The 12,500-nt window shown below is 38.0% G+C and overlaps 1 protein-coding gene across 1 annotated transcript in view; it reads left to right on the top strand.

Annotated features, from left to right (window-relative positions):
* The window catches only part of LOC132121925 (arf-GAP with dual PH domain-containing protein 1), a 36,743-nt gene that overhangs the window by 24,158 nt on the left and 85 nt on the right, over nt 1-12,500 (top strand). Inside the window, exons 7-11 of the mRNA XM_059531664.1 lie at nt 948-1,031; nt 2,080-2,142; nt 2,436-2,507; nt 11,527-11,755; nt 11,834-12,500. The exon at nt 11,834-12,500 is cut by the window's right edge and continues 85 nt beyond it. Coding sequence (XP_059387647.1) covers nt 948-1,031; nt 2,080-2,142; nt 2,436-2,507; nt 11,527-11,755; nt 11,834-11,862 — 477 coding nt within the window. The 3' untranslated portion in view covers nt 11,863-12,500. The remainder of the gene's footprint in view (nt 1-947; nt 1,032-2,079; nt 2,143-2,435; nt 2,508-11,526; nt 11,756-11,833) is intronic.

Here is a 12,500-nt window from a genome sequence, read left to right as displayed (position 1 = left end):
ATTATACTAAAATAGCATAGCTTTCCCCCTTGGTGCGTAACATTAAAAAATAACTAGTCTCCTAAATATTCCTTACCAAGTTTCTATGCAATATACATTTTCTTCTTCTAAATATACAAGATGTGTTTTTATCATCTGAAATGCACTGCCTCTTATATTTCTAAATCAGTATATATAATACAAACACAAAACATGCTCAAAGCAACATTTGTATTGATGCTGAATGAGTTTATTTACATGTTGCACTTCCCACAAACCACTAGATTCAGTTTGACTTTAAATAAATTTGTTTAGATTTAAATAATAAAAAGTGTATATATGTGTGTGTGTGTGTGTGTGTGTGTGTGTACAGTGTATATATATATATATATATATATATATATATATATATATGCACACATACATACAGTGAAAATATAATATTTTTTTAATATCTATATATTTTTTGACTTCCCCAATAAGAGCCATTTTAATAAATAAATGTCCTCGTGTCAGTCGGATGAGCTGCTGGTCATCCATGTTTAAACCTCTCAGCTTCGGCTTTTCATTTGTATGATGATAGAGCTGGCGAGAGCAGAATTGGGGTCAAGCGTTGGTCAAAACAGCACTTGTACCACAAACATGAGTGGTTTGAGCTGTAAAAACGCTCTTCCTCTTTCACCACACACAGTAGCAGTGTGCTCTCTCACAAACATGAACATTTATCATACGTTAGAACCTGCAACGAATCGTATGTTGAGATACGAAGAGGAACAGCATAAACTTGATCTACTGGAGGATCAAGAGAAGAGATGAAGAGATATTTTCTGGCTGCGGTCGAGGTGGAGCTGTAATGTCATTTGTGGAGGTCATTGCATCATAAAGCATCCTCTGCTGGCTGCAGAGAAACACTGCAAAGTCTCACTGTAGTCCTCATTCTGTGTGTGTGTGTGTGTGTGTGTGTGCAGGAAATGGTGGACTGGTTCACTGCGATCCGGGCAGCACGGTTTAATTACCAGAAGGTGGCTTTTCCTGGAGCTAATGATGAGGACGTATGTGAACCAAATCTCTTCCAGCAACTGATGCATATAAAAATGAGTTATGAGCGTGACGCTCACTGTATGCACGCATTAAATCACGTTCCTCATTCTTACACTGCAAAGCTTTTTACTCTTGTGAAAACAAATTACATTCACTTGAGAAGCTGAATTATATTTAAAACATATTAGGAGAAGACATCTGAAAGCTTTGTGTTTATTTTTAAGCATGCATTTAACAAATTTAATAAGGTTTATATGATTAATAGAAAAAAAAATCAAATGATCCAAAATAAAACTTTTTGTTTATATAACGTGTGTGTGTGTGTGTGTGTGTGCTGTGTATATTTATTATGTATATATAAATACACACACATGCATGTATTTATTTATATAAATTGTATTCATATAAATATAAATATGTAATATATGTGTGTATCTTTATATTTACAAAATAAATACACAACACACACACACACATATATATGAAAAATTAAGTTTTATGTTGGATGCGATTTAATCGTGATTAATTGTTGGACAGCACTAAAAACATTTTTAAATCTTTTATATAAGCTATAATGCATTGTGCATTTTTTATGCATTAATTATGCTTTTTAATGCACCTAATAATGCATTGTATGATCTTATCATTAATACACCACAGTTATAATGCTTATTTATTCATAGTTACACCTTTAGAAAATACAGTAAAAATGCATTCAAATGCATTACAAACAACCGAATTATGAAAAAATATATAATGCATAATAATGTACATTATGAATAATCTTTCTAATGTATTGTGCATAAAGGTTTGAATTATTTAATTCTTTCATAAGTCGTATAATACACAATTTCACTTTTCAGTTTTATCTGGTATAGCTATATGTATATGCATATGAATATGAATATATGTACATTTTTACTGGACACCAGGTTAATAATACTGATTCAAATATCTGTGCATGTTTAAAGAGCATCCACACATATTTACCTGTTAATATATTATTGATATGTTTTCTTATTGATATGTTTTCTCTGTCTGTGTTTGACTGTGATGTAGCTGGTACCCAGACTCACGAGGAACTTCATGAAGGAAGGTTACATGGAGAAAACAGGCCCAAGGGTGAGAGTTTTTACTAAATATTCAGAAAAGAAATGCAATAGATGCTTCATTCTGCCAGTTTCGTTTCACTCTTTTCTCTGGCACAGTAAATAATTTTAAGTGAAATCAATATTTCATATCCTTTTATGTATTTATTTGGTAAGTGGCTGTGTAATAAGGCAGATAATGTCCAGTCAGCTGGTCATTATCACTAAATAAAGTCCTCAGGGATGACACTGACCTGCTGACTGGACATTATCCCTTACTAATGCAAATCTAAACATTGATTCATGCTGGAGTCGTCTCTTTTTTAGCACACAGAGGGCTTCAAGAAAAGATGGTTCACCATGGATGATAGGAGACTAATGTACTTTAAAGATCCCTTGGTGAGTAAAAGTGATGATATTTAGACTATTGCAGTTATAGTGCATTTCGAAAATTGCTATTTTATTATATTATGCAATATAATTTATGATTTACTTTTATTACATTAGTATACATTAAGTATAGTACTACATGTAACATAATAAAATATAGTTTTTATATTAGGTTATTTTAGTATATGTTAAATGGTAACTACTTGAATAATATTTTATAATTTTGAATATAATTAAGTAAATGTTTTTAATAAAATGTAATATTCCATTATTTATTTATACATTTTTATATATATATTGTTATATTATGTATAATATAATGCCATATATAATGCACTATCACTTACAGTTTTATTATATTATATTATATTATATTATATTATATTATATTATATTATATTATATTATATTATATTATATTATATTATATTATATTAAATAATTAAATAATAAAATAATAATATAATAAATAATAATAAAAGAAAAAATATTTATGTATTTATTTATGATTATATTTTATATTATATTTTAAATTACAATATGTTGTGTTGTACTAAGAAATATCATTTTAATAACTTTTAAAATAATTTAAAATGTATTTTTATATAATGTAATATCCTATCATTTATTTTTATTTTGTATTCTAACATTATATTTTATGGATAGTGTAATATAATTAGCAAATAAACTATTTTATTTAGTTAACAAATGTTTCATCAAAAAGCCTTTGTCAAGGTATGATTTCTCACATGGTGGGGAGAAGTATAAAATAGCTAATTATTAAATTTTTTAATCAGTTTATTTTATATGTACACCTGTAAACAATCAATCTCAATCCAACCATCAGTCAATTAGCATAAATTCTCTCTACACATATATCATTCTCTAAAAAATCTTTTAGTAATCATCATAAATCATATATCATTTGAAATCTTAGAAGCTTTGTCAAGGTATGATTTCTCACATGGTGGGGAGAAGTATAAAATAGCTAATTATTCAATTTTTTTAATCAGTTTATTTTATATGTACACCTGTAAACAATCAATCTCAATCCAACCATCAGTCAATAAGCATAAATCCTCTCTACACAGATTTGATATCTTCTGATGGTTTGCATGTGCTTGATTATTTTATTAAGAAATGTAATATAATGCAACTTAATACAATATTACATTTACCTTTACAAACAATATTAGTCATTGTTTTATTTTATTTTATTACATTATGTAATGTATGTTATGTTTAATGTTATGATTTATGTTCTGTTTTATTTTATGTTATGTTATGTTATGTTATGTTATGTTTTATGTTATATGTTATATGTTATATGTTATGTTATGTTATGTTATGTTTTGTTTTGTTTTGTTTTGCTTTGTTTTTATGTTATGTTATGTTTTGTTATGTTATGTTATGTTTTGTTGTTATGTTTTGTTATGTTATGTTATGTTATGTTATGTTATGTTATGTTGTTATGTTTTGTTATGTTATGTTATGTTATGTTATGCTTTGTTTTCTTTTTATGTTATGTTATGTTTTGTTTTGTTTTATTTTGCTTTGTTTTTATGTTATGTTATGTTTTGTTATGTTATGTTATGTTATGTTATGTTGTTATGTTTTGTTATGTTATGTTATGTTATGTTATGTTATGTTATGTTATGTTATGTTATGTTATGTTATGTTATGCTTTGCTTTGCTTTGCTTTGCTTTGCTTTGTTATGTTATGTTATGCTTTGCTTTGTTTTGTTTTTATGTTATGTTGTTATGTTTTGTCATGTTATGTTATACATTTACATTTACATTTAATCATTTAGCAGACACTTTTATCCAAAGCGACTTACAAATGAGAACAATAGAAGCAGTCAGGTCAACAAGAGAACAACAACAGTAGTCTAGTACAGAACACATAGCTAGGTTTTTTTTTTAACCCCATAACTGTCACCGTCCCACCTGTGGGACGCTTGGCACTCTTTTTTGTTGTTGTCTTTTTCTCTAAAAAATCTTTTAGTAATCATCATAAATCATATATCATTTGAAAGCTTAGAAGCTCAAGATTCATCCTGTGAAAACCATTTTGGACATGTATTACCATGGAAATGGTACTTTAAAATCTAATGGCGGTCACCTCCCCCTTAGTGGGCAGGGCCAAGTGTCATAAAACATAATGCTTTACGGTCTTCTAGAACCAAAACATTTTATAATCTTGGCAACAAACATATCATTGGAAAGGTCTGAGTCTCATGATTTCATATTTTTGAGTTATTTTGAGATAGAAGTAAAATTCACAGAGAAATCTAGAGAAAAATTCATAAAGCAAAATTCAAAATAGTTTTGATGACTCCCAGTGGCTGTGTGTGGTATGACGCCCTAAATAAAATCTCACAGGAACCTCAATTTTTTTCATATCAACTTCAAATTTATAACATAACTTTGTAGCAAAGTTCGTTGGTTGGAAGGAAGAGGACAAAGGGGTCGGCGGGACTGCTGACAGTTTTATTATAAAATAAAAAGAACTCAAAAGTTACAAACGGTAACGGTGACTCTTATTCTGACAGCGCTAGTTCCGGGTTACTCTTTCCGGTTTCCGTTTTCGTTTCCGGCCTGGGTCAGCAGTCCGTCTCTCTCTCGCTTGCTTCCGATTCTCCTGGCGTTTTAAACTCTCTCCACGCCAATTACTAGAACAAGAAACAGGTGATGATAATTTCTGCCCAAACCACTCACTTACCGCTCGTCTCCTGATTCTCTCTCCCGCTGCAGACTTTGCTAAACCACGCCCCCCCTGCCACATACCCCCACCGCCCGACTCAGGCCGGGGAGCCATCCGGCCTGCAGCCCCCACCCCCCCCCACCATTTCTGGAGAGGAAGTCGGCCACCGCCATCTGAACACCCGGCCTGTGGATCACCCTGAACTTAAAAGGCTGAAGAGCTAGATACCAACGAGTGATCCGCGCGTTGGTATCCTTCATGCGGTGGAGCCACTGCAGTGGGGCGTGGTCCGAACAGAGGGTGAACTCCCGCCCCAGGAGATAATAGCGGAGGGTGAGGACGGCCCATCTGATGGCCAGGCACTCTTTCTCAATGGTGCTGTACTTAGCCTCTCTCTTCGAGAGCTTCCGGCTAATGTACAGCACCGGCCGTTCCTCCCCCTCTATCTCCTGGGACAGGACTGCTCCCAGCCCCCTGTCCGACGTGTCTGTCTGCAACAGAAAAGGGAGAGAAAAATCAGGAGAGTGTAACAACGGCCCGCCACACAGGGCAGCCTTGACCTGAGTAAAGGCCTGCTGGCACGGCTCCGTCCACTGGACCGTATCTGGCCCCTTCTTTTTAGTAAGGTCAGTCAAAGGGCTGGTGAGGTCCGAATAATTAGGAATAAACCGTCTATAATATCCCGCCAGCCCCAAGAACTGCCTTACCTCCTTTTTGGTCTTGGGACGTGGGCAGGTCGCAATAGCGGCTGTCTTATCAATTTGGGGACGCACCTGCCCATGCCCCAAGTGGAAGCCCAGATACCTTACTTCCACCCGCCCAATCGCACACTTCTTTGGGTTGGCCGTGAGCCCTGCTCCCCTCAGCGAACTCAGGACAGCCCTCAGATGCTGCATATGCTGCTGCCAATCATTACTAAATATAATGATATCATCTAGGTAGGCAGCCGCATACGCAGCATGGGGCCGCAGAATCCTGTCCATGAGGCGCTGAAAGGCTGAAAAGCGAGCCGCGCCCAGCCGATCAAGCAACTCGTCAACCCGCGGCATTGGATACGCGTCGAATTTCGACACAGCATTCACCTTGCGGTAATCTACACAGAAACGGACTGAGCCGTCCGTTTTCGGAACTAAAACTATCGGGCTCGCCCAGTTACTATTAGATTCTTCTATTACCCCCATGTCAAGCATAGCGCCTAATTCAGCCTGAACTACTTTTTTCTTGTGCTCAGGTAAACGATACGGCCGGCTGCGAACTACCACGCCCGGCTCGGTCTCGATATGGTGCTGAATCAGGTTAGTACGGCCCGGTAGGGGTGAGAAGACGTCGGCAAACTCTGCCTGCAATTTCGTTAAATCAGTGAGTTGGGACGGCGAGAGGTGATCTCCCCCTGGAGCCAGGGCGAGGGATGGTGGTTTGATATTCGCCTCTGGCCCGAGATCATCCTCTCCGCCAATCACCGTTGCCAACATCACTGATTCCGCCTCATTCCATTTTTTAAGAAGATTGAGATGGTACGTGAGGTCCTCGTGCCGATCGCTCTAATGGCTGATGAGGTCCATACCAATTCTCTCGAAGGGGACCTGCATTAAGGGAAGAGGGCGCAAAGGCGCTTTTGGAGCGGCCAGTGGGTTTACCAACTGACATTCCGGACAAGACGCGCACCACCTGCGCACGTTGTCATGAATGCCCGGCCAAAAGAAACGGGCCATGAGGCGATTTAGTGTTGCTGCCCGTCCCAAATGGCCCGCCATAGGATTAGAATGAGCCGCATGGAAAAGCATTTCCCTGCAGCCCTTTGGAATTAACAATTGGGTTGTATTCAATTTTGTCCGCGCGTCTTGGGTCACTCGATACAACCGGTCTCTTAAAATGGCAAAATACGGATAGGAGAGCGGGAGGGCAGGTTGGAGAGACTGGCCATCGATGGCGCGGACCTGTTGAAATGCATGTTTTAGGGTCTCATCCTGAGACTGCTCCAGAGGAAAGTCATCACGCTCCGAGAGAATCAGTCTCCCGATTTTGTTCGGTTCCCCTGAAGCAGAACCCAGCGGTCCTGGCTCAGTTTCCCCCACCTGTACCCGCGCGGTCTCCTTCCACGCCTTATTTCCCCAAGAGGCATCCGCACATAACGACCCCAATAAAACCGTAAGCGCGGGCCAATTCGTTCCCAAGATTATCGGATGCCGGAGGTGGGGACTAACCGCCACCTCCACACTATGCTTTTGTCCCCGGAATTGAATTATAATTGGGACAACCGGATACTCCACCACATCCCCGTGTACGCACCGCACCTTAACCACGCGGCTTGTATCCAATGCCCCTGGTTGAATCAGGCTTTGATGGATTGAGGTTTGGTTACATCCTGAATCCACCAAGGCCGGATATGTACCCCCCTTGATACTCACGGGTATTTGGTACTCGCCAGCCTGACCGGGGGTGACCTGTGGGACGTCCGGGACCCGGATCATCGTCCCCACCTCCATCACTGGACACCTGTCCACAAAATGCTCCGGGTCCCCACAACGCCAACAGGCCAGCCCAGACCTACCCGCCGCTCCAGTGGCAGGGAGTGGATTGTAAAACTGGCGCAGAGAGAGCGGAGACACGGAAGCACCACTGTCCCCTCCGGCAGCCACAAGCCGACCGGCTTCGCCCAAGTCCAGGGACCGGAACCGCTGGCGGTGTTGTTTGGGCGACTGGCCGACCCGCTGGATGACGGCCCTCTTTAGGTCATCGAAGACCAGGAGGTTCACCACCGGAAGTTGCTGAGCAGCCACCTGGGCCTCTCCAGAGAGCAGGGGAATGAGGCGCACCGGCCACTGCTCTCGGGGCCACCCGCAGGCCTCCACTGACTTTTCAAACAGCTCCAGGAAGGCCTCCGGATCGTCCTGGGGCCCCATCTTGTGCAGCGGCAGGTGCATGGGTGCGGCGGGCGGCCCGGCGGCCTCGGCGCGAACCTCCCGGTCAATCCAGCTCCGGAACCTCTCGCGGTCCTCCTGCTGGGCTTGAACAATGGCCTGAAAATGTCTCTCCTGGTCGGTCCTCAGGTCCAGCAGAGCCTGGTGTTGTTCGCGGTGAAGGACCGCGAGGGAGGCGATGATATCCACAAGCGACGTGGCCGCCGGACTTTGCATGGCGGCGGCGACGGTCCTACTTCCTCTCGGGTTTCGGCACCAGTGTAGCAAAGTTCGTTGGTTGGAAGGAAGAGGACAAAGGGGTCGGCGGGACTGCTGACAGTTTTATTATAAAATAAAAAGAACTCAAAAGTTACAAACACCCAAACGGTGACTCTTATTCTGACAGCGCTAGTTCCGGGTTACTCTTTCCGGTTTCCGTTTTCGTTTCCGGCCTGGGTCAGCAGTCCGTCTCTCTCTCGCTTGCTTCCGATTCTCCTGGCGTTTTAAACTCTCTCCACGCCAATTACTAGAACAAGAAACAGGTGATGATAATTTCTGCCCAAACCACTCACTTACCGCTCGTCTCCTGATTCTCTCTCCCGCTGCAGACTTCGCTAAACCACGCCCCCCCGCCACAAACTTATTTAGACACAAGGCTTTAATTTTATACCAATTTTAGAGTAAAACCTGCTATGTAAAATATTTATTATAAATAAAATAAAATAAAATAAAATTAATATAGCGCATATTATTTACAGCACATTTAAACTTCTTTAACTTTTTGATACTTCAGTTTTTTGAAAATATTCCACTTTTGCCAAAATCTGCTAATTTTCTTTTTTAAAAAGAGACCAACCTTATGTTTATATTCCCAAGTGTTCATAAATTACAGCAATTTTAGTTTGGATAGTGCACTTTAATGCCTATTTAAAAAATGGGGGGTGACAGTTAAAAGGAAAAGTGCTAGTGTTAGTTGGTTAAGTGCTGTCGAAATAGATGAGTCTTTAGATGTTTCTTGAAAATGAGTAAAGACTCAGAGGTCATTCCACCAGCTCGGCACAGTCCAGGAAAAGGTCCGTGAGAGTGATTTTGAACTTCTTTGGGATGGCACCACAAGGCGTCATTCACTTGCAGAGCGCAAACTTCTGAGATTTAACCAGTGAGTTTAGGTATGTTGGTGCTGTGCCAGTGGTCGTCTTGTAGACAAGCATCAGTACCTTGAATTTGATGCGAGCGGCTACTGGTAACCAGTGTAACCTGATGAGGAGAGGAGTAACGTGAGCTTTTTTTGGCTCATTAAAGACAAGATGTTATGTTGTTATGTTTTGTTATGTTATGTTATGTTTTGTTATATGTTATATGTTTTGTTATGCTATGTTGTTATGTTTTGTTATGTTATGTTATGTTATGTTATGTTTTATGTTTTGTTATGTTATGTTATGTTGTTATGTTTTGTTATGTTATGTTGTTATGTTTTGTTATGTTATGTTATGTTATGTTGTTATGTTTTGTTATGTTATGTTATGTTATGTTATGTTGTTATGTTATGTTATGTTATGTTTTGTTATGTTATGTTATGTTGTTATGTTTTGTTATGCTATGTTATGTTATGTTATGTTTTGTTATGTTATTTTATGTTGTTATGTTGTTATGTTGTTATGTTTTATGTTATGTTTTGTTATGTTATGTTATTTTATGTTGTTATGTATGTTATGTTATGTTATGTTATGTTATGTTATGTTATGTTATGTTATGTTATGTTATGTTGTGTTGTGTTGTGTTGTTATGTTGTTATGTTGTTATGTTTTATGTTATGTTATGTTATGTTTTGTTATGTTATTTTATGTTGTTATGTTTTATGTTATGTTATGTTATGTTATAGTGTTGCACGGTGCACCGATTCTAAAAATGTCACGATTCCTAAATTTATTAGTATCGATACTTCAAAGAATGACTGCGTTCCAGATTTGTAAGAGACGTATTTCATGTTGGTGTGTGCAACGCATGCTTCCAGTGCCTCCCTATGGACGGCTGTGTTTTTTCTTCTCACGCAAGCAGCAAAAAAGCACTAAAGCGAGATGGCTGCATTAGTGACTTTACTAAACTGATTTGGCTTTACTAAAATGTGTGCAAAATTGCATTAAATAGTTTAAGTTGTTCAGATGAACAAAGCACAAGGTTTTCTTGCATAATTAACATTTTAATTGTTTGGTCAGACAGTTCATATATAATATTCACATTAATCGTGGATTAAACGTGGAGTTATGCTCTGTGCTAAATATGAAAACGAGCGTATCTGCACAGCACCTATAACTGAGCTTTGCATCTGCTGATTGCTGATCGAGATTCACATGCTTGGCTCACTGACCCTGTATACTCATTCATTTCGTTCATAAACGAGATGTATCAGTTCATTCAACTCATTCACGAATGAGAAGATCTCTCGATCTCGATTCACTACATTCAACAAATCACATGCTCCGTCACATCTTGAGTAACTCTTTGACAAGATGAAACAGTTCACATAGCTGTTCACGAGCTTATGTTTTGTTATGTTTTGTTATGTTATGTTATGTTATGTTATGTTATGTTTTGTTTTGTTTTGTTTGGTGTTATATGTTATGTTATGTTATGTTATGTTAAGTTATGTTATGTTATGTTATGTTATGTTATGTTATGTTATGTTGTGTTATGTTATGTTATGTTGTTATGTTATGTTTTGTTTTGTTTTGTTTGGTTATTTTATGTGTTATATGTTATGTTATGTTATGTTATGTTATGTTATGTTATGTTATGTTATGTTGTTTTGTTTTGTTATGTTATGTTATGTTATGTTATGTTATGTTATGTTATGTTATGTTATGTTATGTTATGTTATGTTATGTTATGTTATGTCATGTTATGTTATGTATTGTTTTGTTTGGTTATGTTATATGTTATGTTATGTTGTTATGTTTTCTTATGTTGTTATGTTATGTTTTGTTTTGTTTGGTTATGTTATGTGTTATATGTTATGTTTTATGTTATGTATATATATATATTTTATGTTATGTATATATATATAATGTATGTATGTATGTAGATTTTTGAATGATTATTTTAATTATATGTATGTACAATATAATTTTGTATTATATATTATTTTGTTAGTATGTTTAATGTAGTACGAATTACTGTTATTAATTTGTAAAAACTGAAAACTTTGGTTTATTTTTGTTTAGTAAAAATAACTAAAAGAATAAAGCTAACTAACACAATGAAACACTATAAAACATATTTGAAAATTATGTTTTTGCAAATAAACTCTTCATATTTAATATAATGGAATGTAATACAATTAAAAATTTACTTAAAAAAAAAAACAAAAAAAAACATGATATATATATTTCTGTATTATTATGTAATATTCTATTCACTCTTTTAGGATGCATATGCACGTGGCGAGGTCTTCATTGGCAGTAAAGAGAACAGTTATACCGTGGTACCCGGACTGCCGCCCTCCATCCAGGGATACCACTGGAAGTACGGGATCACCATTGGAACCCCGGACAGGAAGTTCCTGTTTGCTTGTGAAACCGAAGCAGAGCAGAAGGACTGGATCGCTGCCTTTCAGAGAGTCGTGAACCGACCCATGATGCCGCAGGAGTATGCAGGTGCGCAAACACACTCTCGCTCTCCAATCGGAATCTTCGGAATTCTGAGAAACTGACTCTATCTCTTTCTCTTTGCAGTTGAGGCTCATTTCAAGCACAAGCCTTGATGCTGGCTGTAAACCTGCCTGCGTGCTTGCGTGTGTGTGTGTGTGTGTGTGTGCTGCAGGCAGGACAGACTGGACGATGAACAGCTTTTCTGTCCAATGAAGTGCTCCGGACAGAGCGAATACAAGAAACGGATTCTGGACTGTGTGGCAGACGTCAACAGAGCGCCGACACTTAATTATCATGAATGTGTAACCAAAGGGTGCCGTCAGCCGAGCTACTGTACACATATGGCATGTGAATGTTGTCCATCGCTCTTAAACCTAACATTTAATCTGTAAATCACAAGGTGAGCAAGTACTAAACACCACAGTGCGTTTTTTGACTGATGTTATTTATTGGATTTTCCAAGCGAAAGCTGCTGTGACGTTTAGGGGATCCTCAAGACGCTACGCTACACCACTCCGAGTGTCCTTTCTGATCGTCCAGGGCTTTCGTTCATCATTATTGATCATGTAAATGTGTGAAAACCCTGTTAGTGTGTCCAGTGTAAGCAGAGGTTTCATATACTACAGTGCATACTTCTTCTGGTGTCTGTGCAGGTGCAGTATGTCAGGTTTCTAGAGACGGTTCTGTTCTTGATTTATCCTCCACTAGGTGGAAGCATATCACAGATTAAGATGCATGTCTTTCTTTTTAT

This window comes from Carassius carassius, chromosome 40 (assembly GCF_963082965.1).
Source record: "Carassius carassius chromosome 40, fCarCar2.1, whole genome shotgun sequence".
In the NCBI taxonomy this organism is placed as follows: Eukaryota; Metazoa; Chordata; class Actinopteri; order Cypriniformes; family Cyprinidae; genus Carassius; species Carassius carassius.
Note: the sequence above shows the minus strand (reverse complement) of the source record. Positions and strands in the feature narration are given on the sequence as shown.